At 34.2% G+C, this 19,374-nt stretch overlaps 4 protein-coding genes across 7 annotated transcripts in view; 2 read left to right on the plus strand and 2 right to left on the minus strand.

Annotated features, from left to right (window-relative positions):
- Positions 1-7: 7 nt before the first annotated feature.
- LOC116342351 (vesicle-trafficking protein SEC22b-B) lies at positions 8-1,246 on the minus strand. The gene is made up of 4 exons (XM_031769916.1): positions 896-1,246; positions 715-824; positions 392-647; positions 8-331 (listed from the first exon to the last, which is right to left on the minus strand). Exons 1-4 carry the CDS (start codon positions 968-970, stop codon positions 137-139), a joined length of 636 nt encoding a protein of 211 aa, XP_031625776.1. The 5' UTR covers positions 971-1,246; the 3' UTR covers positions 8-136.
- A 353-nt stretch (positions 1,247-1,599) lies between these two features.
- On the plus strand, positions 1,600-14,954 carry LOC116342352 (protein transport protein Sec16A). 4 transcript variants are annotated; one of them, XM_031769918.1, is made up of 16 exons: positions 1,600-1,725; positions 2,701-4,755; positions 4,840-5,033; positions 5,100-5,325; positions 5,414-5,554; positions 6,103-6,309; positions 7,077-7,261; positions 7,339-8,006; positions 8,071-8,712; positions 8,784-9,263; positions 9,675-9,857; positions 10,951-11,135; positions 11,211-11,292; positions 11,369-11,678; positions 11,761-11,909; positions 14,894-14,954. In XM_031769918.1, exons 2-16 carry the CDS (start codon positions 2,735-2,737, stop codon positions 14,951-14,953), a joined length of 5,733 nt encoding a protein of 1,910 aa, XP_031625778.1. In that variant the 5' UTR covers positions 1,600-1,725; positions 2,701-2,734; the 3' UTR covers position 14,954. The 4 variants fall into 4 exon arrangements, with proteins under 4 accessions (XP_031625778.1, XP_031625777.1, XP_031625779.1 ...); XM_031769917.1 differs by lacking the exon at positions 1,600-1,725 and adding an exon at positions 1,797-2,004; XM_031769919.1 differs by lacking the exons at positions 1,600-1,725; positions 9,675-9,857 and adding an exon at positions 1,797-2,004.
- Positions 11,933-14,754, minus strand: LOC116342353 (intraflagellar transport protein 88 homolog). The gene is made up of 3 exons (XM_031769921.1): positions 13,866-14,754; positions 12,583-13,791; positions 11,933-12,488 (listed from the first exon to the last, which is right to left on the minus strand). The coding sequence occupies exons 1-3, from the start codon at positions 14,611-14,613 to the stop codon at positions 12,070-12,072; spliced, it is 2,376 nt and encodes a 791-aa protein (XP_031625781.1). The 5' UTR covers positions 14,614-14,754; the 3' UTR covers positions 11,933-12,069.
- A 1,327-nt stretch (positions 14,955-16,281) lies between the features above and the next one.
- The window catches only part of LOC116342500 (protein pygopus-like), a 5,688-nt gene continuing 2,595 nt past the window's right edge, over positions 16,282-19,374 (plus strand). The window contains 7 exon segments of the mRNA XM_031770148.1: positions 16,282-17,028; positions 17,720-18,003; positions 18,070-18,213; positions 18,301-18,507; positions 18,595-18,700; positions 18,773-19,068; positions 19,151-19,374. The exon segment at positions 19,151-19,374 is cut by the window's right edge and continues 4 nt beyond it. Of these exon segments, the coding sequence (XP_031626008.1) occupies positions 17,880-18,003; positions 18,070-18,213; positions 18,301-18,507; positions 18,595-18,700; positions 18,773-19,068; positions 19,151-19,374 (1,101 nt within the window). The 5' untranslated portion in view covers positions 16,282-17,028; positions 17,720-17,879.

The following is a 19,374-nucleotide window of genomic DNA, read 5'->3' on the forward strand; positions in this document are numbered from 1 at the left end:
CTATTACTATACAAAAAGAAACAATCCACAACCAAAAATCTATCCTTTTTCGAAATTATATGATTATTATTGATAATTAAGGATTTTGTTGATTTTTGGCCAATCAAAGAGTTTTTATTCGTGCGGACGTTCAATTTTATAGAATCCAAAAATAGAAAATAAACACTAAAAATATGATTCCAGCTGCTGCTGCTTTCACGTACATCGATTTTCGATTTAAATACGTCGCATCTTTCTTGTATTTTTGCGATAGCATGGACAAATTTTGTGTTTTTGAATCGAGCTCGGATAAGACAGTTCCTCTTTGTAGTACGTCATCAATATTTTGGACCTAGAAAAATAAATTCCGCTAAAAATGTGTTTCTTGTTTACACAAATCATCACTATTTACCATAATTCGTTGTACATCTTGTAGTTGGCTATTTATTGTGTTAATGTTTTTTCGTCGATCGGTTAGATTTTTCTTCGTTTTTTGTATGTAAACATCGAATTCAATGAATGCATAAGGCCGTGTCACTGTATTCACTTTTCGGCCATAGTTCTTGTGGAACTCTTGTGACAAATCCTCCAAATATGCGAATGCGGAGCGTTTTGAATGCATTTTGTCGCACATCACCAAATAGCATACATCATTTTCAATCAAATAACTGTTGTGAAATTAAAATCAACAATGAATTTAGCGTTTAGAATTAATTAAATGTCGTGTATACTTACTGGAATAGGTATGGTCCTGTTTCAATTGAACATCTCTGCGGCGATTGAGGGCCCAACTTTCGGAATAGCATTTTAGCTTGATTTTGATACTCCAACACACTCTTCCCTGACTAAAATAGAAAATGTTTTTTTATAGTACGGATCGTTTTCTCTGATAAGAATTTCTATGTTTTGTGCCTACCTGTTCGTCCTCAGTCATGGTTCCAACCAATGGTAAACCATCGATGACACGAGCAATCATAGTCATTAGTGCCATTTTCAGTAATTTTTTTTACCTTTTTTCCGTTCACTATTTAAATTTAATTAAATTTTTTGATTCAGCTGTTATACTCAACAAACTTAGAAGTAAAGCTTCGAAATAATCAGCTTCAAATGTGTTTTTTTATTGAAATAGAATCACAAATTATTATTATCTTTTTGTAAGTGGTCACATACTAAATTAGTAATGGTAATAATTTTGGATTTTTCACTGAGAAAATGCAAGTGAATACTTTCAACTCTGTCGAAATAGACGTTCTGCCGTTTTGTTTCTCAACACGTCATCTGTCAAAACACGTACACACACAATGACGTGAAGTTTATGTTGTTTTATTATTCAGCACATTGGAATGAATTGGCGCTCCTAGAAATCAAAACATTGACAGGTGTTTGTTGCTTTGATTTATATTGCTTTAAATGGGTAGAAAACGTAACAACTTACTTCATGGACTGGTGAAATAGAGAAGGTTTTTTTAAATAAGCAAAATCTTACGATTTAAAGTAAAATATAATGGTAAATTTTTTATCTTTTTGTGCGGTCTATCATTTGTCATTTGAAAGAATGTTTGCAGCGCCATTACGAACAGCAGCGGCAAGCACTCAAACTGCTGAATGGCATAGAAAATTGAAAGTTCCATGTTGGCATTTGTTAATTCGATCAGTAAAGTCCTCTGCAATTTTTTTTCGTTTTCAATTAACTTTTGATTTGTGAATCTCTCACACAAATACATCGATTAACGCTAAATTGTTGGGGTCCGTGCAGTTGTTATTTGTTTTTAAATTTTTCATAAAAGATTTTTTCTCTTTCTCTTCAAGTAGTGTGTATATATGTATAATATTCGGATAGTATTTTGTGTGTGAAGTAGTATAAATAAGAGAAAATTTACTTGTACTTAGGAAAAGAAAGAGTCTGCTTTAATTAAGGCTGTCAGACAACAATAAATCATTAGTGCAATTGTGATTTTAGCCAATAAATACAATAATAATACGACATAATACTTGCAAAACAAGAAACATTCTCAATTTGAACTGGTAATTGAAATCTGAATTTTTAACATACGCTCCATAGTTATTGTATTTTTGAATGTCTACGTAACATATTTGTGCTTCTCAATTTATTCAAAATCAAAATTTGCTTGAATTTTCGCACATGAAAAGTGAAAGTTGATCTATATTGGAAAATATTCGAACAAAGACATTTGTGACATTTTATTTGAGGCCCATTGTTTTGCTTTAAAAAACCCTTTTTTTAACGAAATAAAGAAACCATTTGGGACACATTCAAGTTTATTATAGTATTTGGTTAGTTGAATGGTTCAAAAGGAAGATATTATAGACATATAATTAAGTGTCATTTAAAGTACTACGTGTGTAGTAGTTGGCTTCGTTGTTAAATTTTGATACGCTGTCGTTCATGTATACGCAAGCAAATATAATATATTATACGGAAAGAATATCAATAGAAACCCGTGCAAAAGAAGAAAAAAAAATATTTGCAATCGAAATTATAAGACGAATAGAAATTGAAACGAAAAAGTGAAACGTCATCTCATCGTTATATTTACTAGCTCTGTTTTCATTGTCAATTTTTACACGTTAAATTGTAAATTTGGCAGTGAATTTATTTGGCATACTTGTGATTTTTTTTTCAAAGTTTTTCCTCAAAGTCTATGTCTCTAGACTAAAATGCAAATGCTATAAAAAAATTGTTTTTTTTGTTTGTTATAGAATCGGAAAATTTGGGTAGAGGCTTTTGACGATAATGTCAGCTCCATTTGCATCAAAGTTGTTCGAAAATTCGAGCAATAATACCGATGGCTGGGAAGAATGGGACTGGGTTGACAATAACAATGTATCGAATGCGACAAAAGGTCAACAACAACAACAACCACCACCACCACAGCCGCAATTTATTCAACAGTCAACTCCGGTAGATTTTACGACCGTTCAAAATATCCAACCACAAAGAACAGTCGATAATGCTGCAAATTACTTCAATCCGGTCAGTCAATTTCCGCCACCAACAGTGGATCACCCCAAAACGCAATCACTGTCAACAAGCGGACAGTTCACTGCCTCGCAACCGAACAATAATCATATAAATAGTACTAGTGGATTTTTTCAAGATAATAACAATCCGACTCAGTTTCAGCATCAGGATTCATATGTGAATAATAATCAAAGTGCAAATAATAATTTTGTGCAATCGGCAATGCCAAACTATCAACATGTTCCGAGTTCAAATTCAATAGGTTTTATGCAAATTGAGAGTCATGAAACAACTGTGCCTCCCGTGCCACCTCGAACTCCACTGGCTGCTTATTCGCCTATTCAAAATGCACCACAAAATGCTAAAATGGAAAGTGGTGTTACAACATTTCCGAATACAGAGGTGCAAAGTCCACAAGCTCCATCGACAGAATCATTATCAAGTGCATCCAGTGTTCCGGTGTTCAGTAACAGTGTATTACCACCAGTTTTACCTCCACCATCACTGAATCAGTCACCGTTCGCAAATACTAACCCATTTAAACGAGTCGGTTCACATGCACATAGAACACCTCCTCCACCACCCATAACCGCACCATCGGTGGGTAATACCACAGCTGACATCTTCGCCAACCAGACATCATCATCACAAAGAGTTTCACATTCGCAAGAAACGAACGAGCCCATTACACATAACGACCGAAATGAGTATTTGCAAACTGGCCATTTGTCCGAAGAACATGGTGAAAACAATGTGATTGTGCCCAATACAGAGGCACAGGTGCAATACAGTTCAAGTGATGGAAATGGAGATAGTTTGCCTCCGCCAGGCTTATCTAGATTTGTGTTAGGCGAACAAGAAACGAATGAATCAAACAACATACAACCACCTCCTGGATTAGATCGTTTGGTAACTGGTACAGAAATTAACCAATCTGATATCAATTTGGAGCGCCAAGCTGATGGTCAAGATAACAATACACCGGTGCCACAAGTCATTCGGAGCAATAGTCAATTTTCAAGTGTTCAAACACCGTCAACTGTCGCGAATTTATCACAATCACTTTCAATTGAAAATCAAAGCTACGAAATCGATAGCTTTGAACCAATATCTGAATCTGATCGTAATCAGTATTTAGTAGCCGGTGAAAATGTTGTTGATAATAATACAAACGCAACTGCTCCCATTCAAAATTTATCGAACACGAACATTCAACGAGTTGTAACTGGATTGGAGAATGTGGAGAATCAAGATCATTTTTTGCCACAACGTCAACGTGAATTAGATATGGATGGTGAAAATGTCGAAGATAATCAGCAACAGCAACAGCAACAACAACAGCAACAACAACAACAACAACAGACTCAAAATCGATTTTCAAACGCAACGAATACATTGTCACAAGCAGATTCCGTGGAAGACTTAGATACATCTGGAAACTACAATCAAAAAAATCAATCGAATCCATCATCGGGTGATGACAGCGATCGTGAAAAAGCATTTTACAGTCGAAATAAAGGTCAAAACAATAAAAGAGTGGAAGAAAGACGCAAAAAACGAGTTGAATCAAGATACGAAACGGAGGACACTGACCATAGCATGCGAGAAAGACGACGCCCGAAAGAAAGCGATCGGTACGTTGAAAAGGAACGGGGACACCGTGGACGCAGTGCTGATATTGATGAAAATGATAGTCGTGCATATCGTGATCGAGGTGAAAAACCATATCGCGGAGAAAAACAATTTCGACCACCCAGCCGAGACGATGAAGACCGATTTGAAGGGCGTCATAGGTGAAACATTTATTTTAAAAGCAAAGCAATCCATTTTATTCTAGTCATCAATTTGAAAATGATAAATTCGTAATTTTTCAACAGATATGGAGAAGGACGAACGAATCGTGAGAATAGATATCGCTACGAAACGGATGGTTCACATTATGACAAAGAAGACTCGCGTCATGAGCGTAGTCGACGTCGCAATGACAGAGAAAGAGATAACTACGGCAGATACCGTGATGATAGATATTACAAATCAAAAGATTATGAGCGTGATCCGAGAGACGAAAGAGGTTCGTATTGAATTTTGATTTTGAAAAAAAAAGTAATGAATGTGCTGATTCTCTTCTTATTCTTAGAACGTTATCGACGCGACGATAGATATTCGGATTATGATAGCATGAATAAATCACGACGCAAGAAAGAACGATCCGGAAATGGAAGCGAACGTGGTGACTATCCACCAGGCTATTATCACCCGACAATGCAACAGCCATTTGGCTATGACCCATATTCAGCTTACTATCAACATCAACAATATTATGAAAATTTACGACGTACAAATCCGATTGCTTATGCTGAATGGTATAATCACTTAAATTAATTATTTATTGATTGTTTTACGATTATTTTAAATTAATTCGATTCTTTTCTTTTGCAATTCTCCCCTTAGGTATAACCTCTATTTTGCTAACCAATTGCCAACAGCCGCTTCATTGGCCGCTTCAGTTGCTACCGCTGTGAGTGATCGTGGTAGAGAATCCGGTCGAGAATCGGTGCATTCTGGCCGAAGCTCATCAAAGGATAACGACAGGTAAATACCAAAAATTCAAACCGCAGAACTTTGAATTCATTCCGTGATCCGAACGAGTTCGGACTTAGTTCCAACTAAGCTTATAATGATTCAAAAAGTTCGAAAGAAAAATGTTTTTGTTCAAATGTGTTTTGATTTCATCTGTTGGTTTTTGATTGTGTGAATTTGATATTTGATTTGTGAACATGTTAAATTGCATCTTTATCCTTTTATTATTTGTGTGCAAGATAGTGGCATTTTTATTTTATATCTATTCATTCGCTTCATTTCTTTCAGCAGCCATTTATCGTTCGTATAATTTTAAATCATTTTCCATTTCTATAAAAAAAGATGTTGTTTTTCTGTTGTTAATTCATTCAATTGAAAAATGCTTCAATTGATGCAATCTGCGCTTTTGCGTTTAACTCATCTCATAAAAACCTCATAATATTAAAATCACACCACAAAATTTTACACACAAAACAAAATCTATATTTGAAAAAAGCAGTTTAGTAAGTTTAGGGAATCACTCTCAATAGCATAAACTCCAAATCAATCGAATATCGCAGGTATATGTTGTCGGCAACGCACAGTTTTTATCATTCGTACGGTGCGAATCAAATGCATTCTCATGCCCAGCAGTTGTCACATAATCAGTTTAGTAATCATCATAATTCAACAATGTTGGACAACGCGTTGACAATATCGCACCACAGCCATCAACAGTATTATGCATCTAGTGATATTGGTTCACGTTCGCCTTTTCCACATAAATTGTAAGCTCATTTATCCTGCTCATGTTCTTATACATGCCATTGAAGCAAACAATGGAATACAATGTCTTTGGCGTTGTGTTGCTCGCAAGCGCACATTCTTAAGACAATTGTATTTCACATAACCAACATGGCACTATAATTGTCTTCACAGACGAAACTAAACGTATTTTCTTTGTAACAAAATAATAATAATATTGTATCTGTTATCATTGTTATTTACTTTACCTATACCACTGGAAAAACTATAATTAAAAATTATAACGATTGTTTTTTATTTTCATAAATATATACATAGCTTCATGAATGAATGTTATATTTATGATCCACTCAATAATACTGAAATTTTATTAACACTAGACTTGATGTGACATTTGATTCGAATATTTATTTGCTTTGGCCTGATTTGTTAGAACGTGTACACTACATACAAAATGTACATGAGAAATTCCCGCAACATTTTCACTTTCATTTAAAAAAAATACCTTCTTAAATCTGATTGGCTTCCAAAATGTGTTTTTCATTGCAAAAAAATGCATATCTTATTAAATGTTACAGAGATACGATTTGTGTAAGAAGTAAATGTATTGTATGTTTTGTTTGTTTTAGTCAGTATGTAGTAGAAAAGTATTTCACTAGATTAACTCGGCACCGATTTTTTGTTTGTTTTCGATCGCATGTAGTTTTATACCCTAATTTTGTTTTCTACCCCATTGTGAGCATTATTTTACTTGCTCCGCATATTCTAATATAAATTTCATTTGCAACAGAACTCAACAAAAAATAATCTCTATGGATGGAGCTCAAACGTCGATGGAACCAGAAAGATTGACCCCTATGAAATTCACGTCAACTCACAGCTCAGCCTCCTTCCAGAATGGACTATTGGTTTGTGTCAAGCAAAAATATTTGCCAACGAATGAGATCCAAAATAATGTACATCTCTTGAAATTTGGTAAGTTCTCATTATAAAAATGAAAATATTTCCTTTCCATTCTGTCAATTAATTATGCCTTCCTCTTTTATTAACAGCACTCAATAATCAGACGAAGCGTTTGTATCAAACGTTCCCTGGCCCATTGACCCCAGTCACACACACCAAACAAGTAATTGACTTTTGCTTGGACCAAATTCGTAACGGACCCAATATTTCCAGTTTAAACTCACGTTCAACTAGCAATTCAATGTCCAGCTTGCAATCGGTAGATCCATCGAGTCGTGCTTCGTTTGTATTGTTGTGGAATTTTCTCATTTTATTATTGCGACAACGTGGTGTTTTCGTTGGCTCAGACATTGCTGAATTACTATTGAAAAACAAAGAGGAATTCCCATATGAGCAACAACAATTGAATAGCACAAAATTATCAGTTGCACAGAAAGATAGCGGTGAACCATTGTCTGATGTTGAATCGAAAGATGAAAGTAACGATGCCTTTTCCAACGATAGCGAACAAACGAGTCTCAGTGAAAAAGAAGTAACTGAAAAGTTTCGTGAATTTTTATTATATGGCAGTATAAATGAAGCTCTCGAATGGGCAACCGAAAACAATTTATGGGGTCACGCATTGTTCTTAGCATCAAAAATGGATCGTCGATCGCATGCAAATGTTATGATTAAGTTTGCTAATAAATTACCACTAGCCGATCCCCTTCAAACCCTTTATCAGCTAAAAAGTGGAAGAGTTCCACTTTCAGTAACGGTAAGCCGACACAACTCGTATAAGCGATTTCGATCTCATTCAATTATTTGTTATTCATTTACAGAGTACACAGGATGAAAAATGGGGAGATTGGCGTCCACATCTTGCTATGATTATATCGAATCCATCACAATCAAATACTGAACTAGATCGCAAAGCGATCCTAACAATGGGAGATACACTTCACAATCGTGGTGATCTTTTTGCTGCCCAATTCTGCTATCTAATGGCCAAAATAGAATTTTCAAATTATTCGGATGTCAAACATGATGCGTCGGTGATCTTAAATAGTACCACCAATGCAGTGAGATTGGTACTTCTTGGTGCTTCGTGTTATAAATCTTCGTTCGGTGAATTTGCCACAGACGAAGCAATTATCATGACTGAAATCTATGAATACGCTTGCACATTGGCCAATAGCCAATATTCGATTGTCGAATTTCAACCGTATAAATTTCTATTTGGCACACGTATGCTTGACTATGGATTTCATTTAAAATCACTTTTATACATGGAACAGGTGGCACACCACATACAAAAGAATCCACATCAATATGAGCGTTCGTTTATCGAAAAAGTATACAGTATGGCCGATAAGTTGAAGTATTATGATCCAGTCATGGAAAAAAATTTAGATGGTTTAAATGAAGACGAAAATGGTGGCCAATTGCAGTGGCAATCAGATTTATTGAATATATTGGGTCAAGTGAGTATAGATAATGTTATTTTAATTTATGTTATAATAAAAATTATGATGATGTTACTTTTATTTCATAGACCCCGATCGCATCGAATAATGAAATGCATATGAATCTGCAGCCACCTCCAGTGACAAACAACGCAAGCGAAATTGATCACGAATTTTCGCAAATCAATCAACAATTTCAAAATTTAAATTTGCAATATCAAAACTCTACATATGAATATAGCAACGTGGGAACTGAAGCATCGCCGCTCCAACCAAATGACGTGAATACAGTTCCGAATTATATAGATCCAGCCAATCATTATAATAAAGCAAGTTCATATGAACCACAACAACCAACTGATTTCTATGGACAACAACAACAGCAACATGCACCACCACCACAACAACAACAACAACAACAACAACAGCCGCAGCAGCAACAACAACAACATGAATTCTCTGGAAGTAATGCAAGTGGTTATCCAGATCAACAAGCACAACAAATATACCAGCCACATACTTACAACGATCAATTCGCTTATGGACCATCAAGCTATGGAGCTAGTGAGGTAAATTTAATATTTACACATTTTTCTTCGAATATGTTGTTCTGTTTTGCCACAAAGTTTGTTTAAAAACTATTTCCGATTTTAACTTTGACTTTATAAAGTTTATTTTCTAAGTCTTTCCTATTTACAATTATATATATTTTATCCCGTTTTTTTAAAATTAACTAACAACTGAAAATTTAATTTTGTACATATCCTTTTCAACTCATTCGTATGAATTTCGTCCATGATCCATTCTTCGCGCTGAACAATCTTGGTGCGCTTCCACAAACACATACACGCACGCAAAAACACAAAATAATCACACACATACAAAAAAAAAAAAAACAATTATATTTGCCTTGCGTATGTATCGATTGATGCACGATAAATTAAAAACTGAAAAAAACATTCAATAACGTTCATATACAGGCGAACCATGAACGAAATGTATATGAATCGAACAAAAGTCAAAGTCACTTTGACATCACAACGGGACTACAGTCGTCACATAATGCACTGCTAAATCGGCTGTCTGAACAGGAAGATGAAGACGATGACGGAGACTATGATGATGATGTAGAAGAGGGTTATGACGATGATTTATTGGACAACGTAAGTAAAAATACGACGTCATCTACCTTTACGTGTTACTCGGGTCTGGGTGAATCAAAACTCAAAGCTTATTCGTGTGCCACTGATGCTTCAACGATTCATAGCGACTTGTTGCGAAAACGAAATATCGCAACAAGAGCCACTACTAAAACTTATACTAAATCGAAGTGTGTTCAATTTATGCCGTCACCTAAACGACATTCAACTAATACACATTCGCCTGCCAAATTGAACGTACATTCGAGGCCATTAAAGAAGATCGTTTTTAATGGAACATTTCCGATTGATGATCCATACTCAAGTCGATTCGAATCCATGAAATAGATCAATGCGCTTATTTTAATCTCAATCAAAAATCATGATCTGGTTTGTTTTGTGTATATTTTAACATAGTTATTTCTTTTTGTAAATCATTTGTTTGTGTTTTTGTAAATCTTTTTTTTATATTGGCGTAGCATCCATCTATTCCGATGTAAGATGTAGTTAATTAAGTGGATCTCATTCAATTAAAGAGCCTATGATAATAAGCACTTTGTTATGCTCTACCGTATCTCTATGTTTCAAATGCAAAATTCAATTCAATCACACATTTTCACAGTATTTAAGGAATGAGCATTTCCTCTATTTGACATTATGTTTGCATTCTACAGCAAACGATAGAGAAACTGTAACTAGATATTTGTAAATGAATTTCTTTGAATAAATCAAAGGGAAATTAATCACTAAAACGAAACATTGGTATTTTTTACAATTTTTTCCAACTCAACGACCCATCTTCTTCTGTTTCGAATCTTATTTATGCCAATTTTGGCGAACATATTATTTACTTCGGTTTCTTAATTTTGTGTGTTTTTTTGTTGTTGTTTTTGTGTTTTTTTTTGCGTGTTAGTTTGTGTTTTAGCGCTACTTCTCCTTAGGATCTACGTGGTTTTTATGTTGTTTTGTTTGATTTTTTTTTTTAAATAGGAATACGTTTAATTTTCGTTGTTATACATAATTTCCAATGATTTTCTAAATGTTTCGATGGGAAAATTCTTGAGATTTGTCCAAGGCTGACTTTCATTTCATCATCTTATTAAATTGCTTTTATTAGGTACCGAAGCCAACTATTTCAATGCCAAACTCACTGTCAAACAAGCCGGGTTTCTATGATGATGCCGATTCAAGTGTAACTAATAATCAAAATGGTTCTGAAAACAAAACTCAAGATCCAAATAAATCTGCGTCGGATAATAAGAAAAAACCAACACCAAATGGAACGAATGACAATGCAAAAAGGTTTGCAGGAAATGAAATTTAAATTCAATTACCGATATTCAATGTTTAACATTTCATTTTATATCAATTTCACAGTGGTTGGATTGGTGGAATCTTCAATAAACTTTCGTTCAAGCCGAAAAATCAAATGATATTGCCAGATGATAAGAATCCAAGTGTAAGTAAATAGTATTCAAAAACGATGAACAGATAAATTTAAATTTAAAAAAAAACCCACCAACAACGTTTTACAGATAATTTGGGACGAACAGAATAAGAAATGGATTAACAAAGATCATGACGAAGATGAAAAAGAATCCTTTAAACCACCACCAAAATTGACCGAACTACCTGCAATGGCACACATGCCAACTGACTCGAGTAATATTCCAAACATTCCAGCTGCTGAACCAATGAATTCAATGCAATCATACGGCAATCCACCGATGCCAATATTGAATAATCAAGACATGAATCCACCAATGAACAGTAACAATGATGCGACAGCAGCCTCTAGTGTACCTAGTCTCCAGTCAAACATGTTCAAAATGCAAAGAAACAAAAGTAATATTTTCACTAAGTCTTTGTCAATTTGCCTTTTCAACAGTTAGTTTAATTCATTTCAATTTTTTTTGGATTTATACAGCTCTTAAAAAGTCATATGTCGATGTATTTAATCCATCCGGAGCTGCTCCAAGAAATGATGCTCCAATTTTAGCGCCCATGATGCCAACATTACCATCGCAACAAAATTTCTTTGTTCCGGCTGCAGTTCCAAACTCCAACCAACAAAACGTAAGCCATTTTAAACTCGGATATTTTATTTTCATTTGATTTTCATTACAAACAATCTAATAACATGAAATGAAAGTGGTTTTAAACAAAAACAAGAACATGTATGAATAAAATCAAACAGAAATATTCATAGTAATAGAATAATTAAATTGGTAACAAACTAAATCGGCAATAATTCTTCGGCATCGAAATCTTCATCCGATTCTTCTTTGACCGATGCCGAATTTCGAATCTTGCCGGTTCGTGGTCTTTCAGCCATCGGCCCCAATGGATCAGCATATGATAAATTGGAGGTATCGTTATCGTTTTTATCGGAATTACTGCTTGGTGTAGAGCTCGAATGCATATTTTCAACACTGCTACCGACTCCCGCATATTTTTCACTCCCACGACGATTTCGTTGTGAGCTGTTTGTCGTTGGTCGACTACTACCGATTCGTTGCCTTGTTTCGCGTAACTTTTCAATGCGATGATATTCATTGTAGTATTTTTGATACAATTCATCCATATTGAGTGTCTGTGTTAGATGTAACAATGCTTTGTAACAGTCAGCATTCTCGGGAAATTGCTTGAGAATATCTACGAAGATAAAAAGATTATTTTTTTTTGTGAATTATTTTTGATTTGTATGAACAAATGAGTTTTATAAAAAAGATAAATCAATTATTCTCACTTTGAAATAAGTTGAGTGACTTTTGAGAGTTGCCAATGCGTCGAAGGCAGCCAGCGATTCGTAGTAGAAAATGTGGACTGTTTGGAGTGGCTAAAACAGCTTTTTCATAGTAGGCAATTGCATTTTCGGCCACTTGAAGATCAATAAAATGGGATCCAATCCAGGATATGGTTTGCAAATTGCATGGAAATGCCTGATACGCTTCATTTTGGTATTGAAACGCAGTTTGTCGATCGCCATCCGTTTCGTACATGGTGGCTATTTTCTGAAATACACTTGGATCGGTGTTAACCAAACCAAGTAACTGAGTATACCATTCGATTGCACCGCTAGTATCGTTTAATAATTCGTACAGATTCCCCATCTGATAAATAACGTGCGGATGATGATTGTTTGAAACGGTTGCATAAATCTTGCGAAAACAATTTAAAGCGTTTTCAAAATCACCGATTTTCTTGTAGGTCAGTCCCAAATTATATAATGCTTCGAACGCAGTTGGATCAATTTCCAAAGCCATTTCAAAATACTTCCGAGCTGATTCATAGTTCTCACGAATAAATTCACACGTGCCACTGTTTACGAATCCCGCCGGATTATATGAATCAACTTCACGTGAAATTTCTGCATATTTCAATGCATTTGTCATGTCTTTCATTTTAATATAAATAAATGTCAAACTGGTTACGGCATTAGCTGCAATGGCCGGCTCTTTTTTCTCGTAGTACTTCAGTGTTTCGATAGCTTGATGTACGTCGTGTTGTTTTAAATACATAATCGCTTTGTTCAATTCCAATTCATTGGCAAGAACGGCAAAATTGGAACTTTTTATCATTTCCACACAATACGTGAAACCGTCATTAAAATTTTCCTCAATTATGCCCGCTATCAGGTTGGCGGTCATTAGGACATTTTTTTTGGCCAAATTTTTTTGACGATTTTCGTAAATTGCAAGCTTATCATTCTTCATGAAATCGATCACATACTGCTGTGATGGGTTTGACATTAAGCTTGAAATCCTATGGTCATCGTTCATATCAATCGGAACGTCAAGCAAATGCTGAAATCCTCGTTTCATTTTCTCAACATCGCCCAATGCATAATAGCACAATATTAAATGCAGTCCACTTTTTAAATCTGCACGCTCCGACATAATAAACTCAAAACTTGCAGCTGCATCAGAATATTGTCCCATTTTTATAAACAAAATTCCTACAGAAACATGAAATAATATTGTAATTTCACCATTTCGCATCGATTGATTATATAATTGTAATTACATTTACCTATATTATGGCTTATCTTTAGGCGTAACTCTTTTTGGTTGCTTGGCACCTGATCCAAGGCCATGCGATACATTTTAATTGCTTTTGAAAAGTGGCCCAATTGAAAGTATATGTTTCCCATATTAATTTTCAAACGATTCACATTTGGAAACATTTTATTTTTTGTCATCATTGCATATGTGTTTAATGCTTCGACATACATTTTACTTTTGGCATAAATATTGGCCAAATTGAACAAAACAGCGAACGTTATGTCAAAATTGTGATATGAACTATCGCCATTCTGGTCCCGTAACCGTAGCAATGTTCGATCAAGAGAAGATGCTTCTTTCGCCTTATTCAAAGCAGATGATAAATTTGGTTCTTTCGCCGAAGTACTCTCAAGAATGGACTCTTCGAGAATATATAAAATTTTCGTCTCTAAACCTTTATACTTTTCTTCGGGTTGTTCGGGTCTCTTTACGTCCAACGAAATAGTTTTCTTCATTGCTTGACGTTGATTTAAAAATGGGTCATATTGCCGACCGGCCTCCGATGTATATCCAACCGGACGCATTCCAGTCGTTGGCCGAGCTAATGTACTCGTTGATAATGCCGTCGTTGCTTCACGACTTAATAATTTCGGTGTATTTCTCTTTCTACCATAGCTAGACAATTTTTGTGTGTCTTCGTAATCGATATCACTTCTACTCATTTCAAAATTTTGCATAAAATTTGTCTGAAACCCGTTATATAGATCGTCATCCATGATGAAGATCGAAATTATATTCAAACCAAACCGAAAAAAACTTCTCTAAAAAACTATTGGATTAACTTGAAAAATAAAACGATATTACTAACACCAAAATGAAAAATATCCACTGTTCAAATACATTCTTTTTCAATCATATTGTTTGTATCATTTAGTTACTAAGCAACCGAAAAACACAAGCCAAACCATATTCACAACATAAAAACAACACATTTATGAATGTTGAACATGTTTTTTTCATTCGGACATACAACCTTTTTTTTAAATATATTTACAGCAAGACGACCAGCCAGCATTTTACAACCCAAATCAATATGGAGGATATCCGCAACAGTAAACAAAAGTTTTAACATTGAAAATAAAACGTGAATAACAAAAATTAATCCGAATCTGGTATTCATTCGATTTTCGAATTGTATAATTATTATGTTTTTTTGTGAAATTTTGTTTCCCCGTTTTCGTAAGCTGATAATAATTAAATACCTACATTCAACGTTAATAAATAGATTGCCGTATGGAAATGAAACAGATTTAAGTAGCTAATTTGAAAAATAATAAACAGAAATAAATATATAGACAAGAAATTAGACAATTTTTCTTTGCAATTTGTACATAGTAATAGTCATTGATTTGAATTGTATTGATGACTTCCACTTGTGATCTTCTGTTCACCCTTATTATTATTTTGTTTATTTGGCGAAAACGAAGTATTTAAATTCAAAATTAATACAATTTCATATTTAAACTAAGATTTAAGTTAGAACAGAGAATTTATCGAATTTTTTTTTTTTTTTTCAAATCATATTTTGTTATTTATTATGTTTAGGAACAAAGTTCTTGAATTCATTTTATTTGTATTTCTAATAATTTTCTGCAACTGTGCATTCAAAATAGGGGGTTTAATCGATGCATCACTTCCTCTTTTTTGAAATTAGATTATTCGATTATTGTGAAAGTAGAGAAAAAAAAATATATAAATTAAAAAATGGAAATTATAAATATTGCAGCATTTTTTCTTTCTTAAATCTTTCTAAAAGCTTTGCTATTTGGACCATATCATAACAATAGAGAAACAAAGGTAATTCATCTCTTTTCTTTTTCTCTTAACTTCAGAATAGCCTTTCACTTCAATATGAAAATTAACGAATGTAAGCAAAGGAAACTATTTTGTTGCACACATGGAAATGGCATAAAACATCATTGAAATTCGATTTTTGTTCATTTCAATTGGGGTTTGTGTTTGCATTTCTACTGATTTATTATTCAATACAACGATTGACATGGAATCATGAAAAAACCTTTTACCTGGAGTTTATTGAACTGAGCGCGCTACGTAGCGGCGCTTATTCGAATCACATTAAACATGTCAGAGAAGCGCTGCTGAGTTTGTCTCTATTGACGCTATTGAATACTGTATTAATGAGATGGCATATTTTTCAACACTTTTTCAAATCATTTCATTTTCGATTTATATTGATGGAATTAAAGATAAAAAATTAAAAATATATTATTTATTCGTAAGATTTCATGGCTAAAGCATGATTGAAAAAGGCCCATTCAAGCCTATTGGCTACACTTCATATGTGAACCATATGTGTGCTGAGAAGAATGTAAGCCTAATGTGTGCGTGTGTGAGTGTGTGTAAGTCAAAAGTATTATAAAGTGTTCCTTTAATCGAGGCGGTCGACTTTGAAGACAGAGCAAGAAAATATGGCTACCACATAAACGTTGTATACACACAAAACGCAAGAAGAGAAACAAGTCCAATAAAAAGCGAAGAAAAAAAAATCAGAACAATTCTTTGAATATTGAGTGTAAATCACATAAAAATTGTAACATTTGGCACATTTCTGAGCAATTTTTTGTTTGAATAGTATCGAAGAAATACAGAAATAATAGTTTTCCCAGTTTTCTGGGGTCCAAGAATCGGAAAAGAAAAAGTGAAGCGAACTGATTCGATGATATTAATGTGTTTGTATTGTTTGAAGTGCGCGATTGTGTACACAAAGATTTCACCAAATTATTGAAAACAATATTTGATTATTCATATTTTGTTCGTGTTTGTATTTCTTGTAAATTGTGAAGCAGAATAATAAAAAAAAAAAATAATTAACAAAAAGTGAAGCGAATAGAGATTTAAGAAAAAGACAATGTTCATATAGAACTTGGTTATTTTTGTTGTGGACAGTTTATTTTAATACACAAGTTATTTTCGAATAACTTATCTATGAACGTATAGCGAGCCAAACGTTACATTGTATTGCATTGCCATTGGAAAACATTGAAAAGTGTCGAAACAGCAAAATACAACACGTTACATACGAATGCAAACAAAATAGAATATCGCTTTGTTAGTATTACCGTCAATTGAATGATAATATTTATATTATCATTTTGCTGAATCTTTTTATGGTAAGCATTTATCCTTTGATACTATCACAGGGATATGACATTTTTATCGCAGTTTGTACACAACAAGCGACGAATAATCGATTAAATGTGTGTTTTCGATTCTTCTTCCGTATGTTGATTCAGTATAATACAGATAGAGACGAATTGTATGGAACAAGAATAACTAAATATGAACGAACGTCGACAACGACAACGACGATATAACGCTGCATGTGCGCATATTTCAAAACAAAAAAATAAATAAATAAATGAATTGGTTGTGTGACTTCGTAATTCGTTTGATGTGTGGCCAAACGCAATTCAGTGTTTATTAGTATTACGATTGTTACAATACTGCAGAAAAATAAGTGTAAGCTAGCAGTTATCGCAATACATATACAACAATTGACATAGTTTTCCAATTCATGATTTACCGACTGCCGTCATCGTCGTCGTTGTCGTTGCTGTTGTTGCTTCATTTTATTTTGCATCCGAACCTTTGCAATATAATATATTCAAATCAATACTTCACCACAAATAAATACCTAGTTTTGTCACGTATTATTTGTATGCTTTTTCCGCTTCGTTCTAATATCGATTTGTTTGTAAACATTAACCAACACCAAATGATATACCACTTACATAATACATTGATTCTATCTTTGGATATATAAATATAATCGCAATCGGTTTTTCGTTAATTTCATTTCAGAATTGGGTATTTCACACGATGATTGGACAAACATTACAATGAGAATAGATTATGCGAAGAAAAATGTCATAATTCATATGATTTAATGTACTGTAACCTTAAAAAACGAAACAATTCAATTCTAACTGTTTAAAAAAAAAATAAATCAATAAAGTGAAAAATGTCGCGACGAATGGCAAATGAATTTAAGCCACAAATGGAAGGCAACGCTGGACCACAGCCAAAGAAACGAAGAAAAGCAAATGCGAATGCGGCAAATGCAAATGCCGGAAATAATACAGCAAGTAAGTTATTTTGATTGAGAAAATATTTGTGTAGAAATGCTCAAAATTCTCTTGGAATGCCTGTAGATACGCCACCAACGACAAATACAAATCAAAATAATACACCGCCAATCGGAATTCCACCACAAGATCTTGCACCTCCGCCACCAATCAGCACGTTTGGGGATACAATTGTAGCGTCAAATCCATTCGATGACACACCACCGAGTGGTAAATTGAGATTTTGTTTTGTTTTTTTGTTTAAAATGACATGTTGTTTGTATGTTTTATTTTAAATTTAAACATTTCTTTCGGAAGTGTATCAAAATGGAATGATGAGTCATATACCTCCACATCCACATCATGCAATGCGTAATGATCCAAATCAATACATGCAACCACCCCATTATCCAAATGCTCACCCAATGCAGACACCACCACAAAGAAATATGATGAATCCATCAATGGAACCCGGTTATCAAATGAACAATCAACAACCTCCGCATGTTCAAATGATGCATCCAAGTGAGTTGCAACCGATTTTATTCTATCGACTTTATTCAAAACGTCAGAAGAAAAATTAGATAACAATTATATCGTTCCTTTTATCAGGAAATGGTTCACATCCGCCACCAATGCATATGCACGGTGGACCAATGGTTCCGCATGGAAACATGCAAATGAATGGATCGTCTGCACTACGAAGCATACATCAAATGTAAGACAATGCCCAAAGCTTGTGTTAAATGCATTGAATATTCACTTTATAAACATACATTTATTTCTTTAGGAATAGTTCATTTGGATTAGGCAATCATATGGATGGACCTATGCACAATAATCGAGGAATGATGATGCCCGGAAATGGCATGAATCCAGTTGGTATGAATGCCATGAATGCGAATACGAATTCCAATATGTCTTCCATGACTCCATTGGGGCAGCTGGCTCAAATGAACAATACACCAAATTCGCATCTAAACAACATGAATTCGCCAAACGGTTCAAGAATGGGCAGTTCCAGTCCGAGCTTAGCTGTTAACTCACCGAATATGGGACTTAATGGAAACCGTGTACACCAACCAGGTACATAGAGCATTTGGGAGTACAGAATTGATTTATAAGCTCTTCTATAATTGGTATTTTGTATTTGAAAAAAAATATATAGGCAGCTCAAGTCCACATCTTGGTATGAACTCACCGAATCTAGCTCAAAATCCAGGAGCTCGTTTAGGAAATAGTCCGCTGAATAATTTAAACGCTATGAATAGTATGAACGCACCATCAATGGGAAGTCCAATCAATCAGAATCCACATGTTATAAAAAATAATGGTCAAATGTGTCCACCCCTAAATAATCTAAATAGTCTAAATGGCCCACTTGGCAATGGT

The sequence above is a fragment of the Contarinia nasturtii genome, unplaced genomic scaffold (genome assembly GCF_009176525.2).
Source record: "Contarinia nasturtii isolate CC-2019 unplaced genomic scaffold, AAFC_CNas_1.1 Cnas_scaffold_864, whole genome shotgun sequence".
NCBI lineage: Eukaryota > Metazoa > Arthropoda > Insecta > Diptera > Cecidomyiidae > Contarinia > Contarinia nasturtii.

What these genes read in the sequence shown, in the direction of transcription:
- LOC116342351 (XM_031769916.1), bottom strand. Translation starts at nt 970, where the DNA reads ATGGCACTAATGACTATGATTGCTCGTGTCATCGATGGTTTACCATTG. An exon ending in CCATGACTGAGGACGAACAG is followed by an intron (nt 825 to 895) that starts GTAGGCACAAAA and finishes TTTCTATTTTAG; the next exon opens with TCAGGGAAGAGTGTGTTGGA. An exon ending in AAGATGTACAACGAATTATG is followed by an intron (nt 332 to 391) that starts GTAAATAGTGAT and finishes TTATTTTTCTAG; the next exon opens with GTCCAAAATATTGATGACGT.
- LOC116342352 (XM_031769918.1), top strand. Translation starts at nt 2,735, where the DNA reads ATGTCAGCTCCATTTGCATCAAAGTTGTTCGAAAATTCGAGCAATAAT. An exon ending in TATTGAATATATTGGGTCAA is followed by an intron (nt 8,713 to 8,783) that starts GTGAGTATAGAT and finishes TTTATTTCATAG; the next exon opens with ACCCCGATCGCATCGAATAA. An exon ending in CAGATGATAAGAATCCAAGT is followed by an intron (nt 11,293 to 11,368) that starts GTAAGTAAATAG and finishes AACGTTTTACAG; the next exon opens with ATAATTTGGGACGAACAGAA.
- LOC116342353 (XM_031769921.1), bottom strand. Translation starts at nt 14,613, where the DNA reads ATGGATGACGATCTATATAACGGGTTTCAGACAAATTTTATGCAAAAT. An exon ending in AAAGATAAGCCATAATATAG is followed by an intron (nt 13,792 to 13,865) that starts GTAAATGTAATT and finishes ATGTTTCTGTAG; the next exon opens with GAATTTTGTTTATAAAAATG. An exon ending in GTCACTCAACTTATTTCAAA is followed by an intron (nt 12,489 to 12,582) that starts GTGAGAATAATT and finishes TTATCTTCGTAG; the next exon opens with ATATTCTCAAGCAATTTCCC.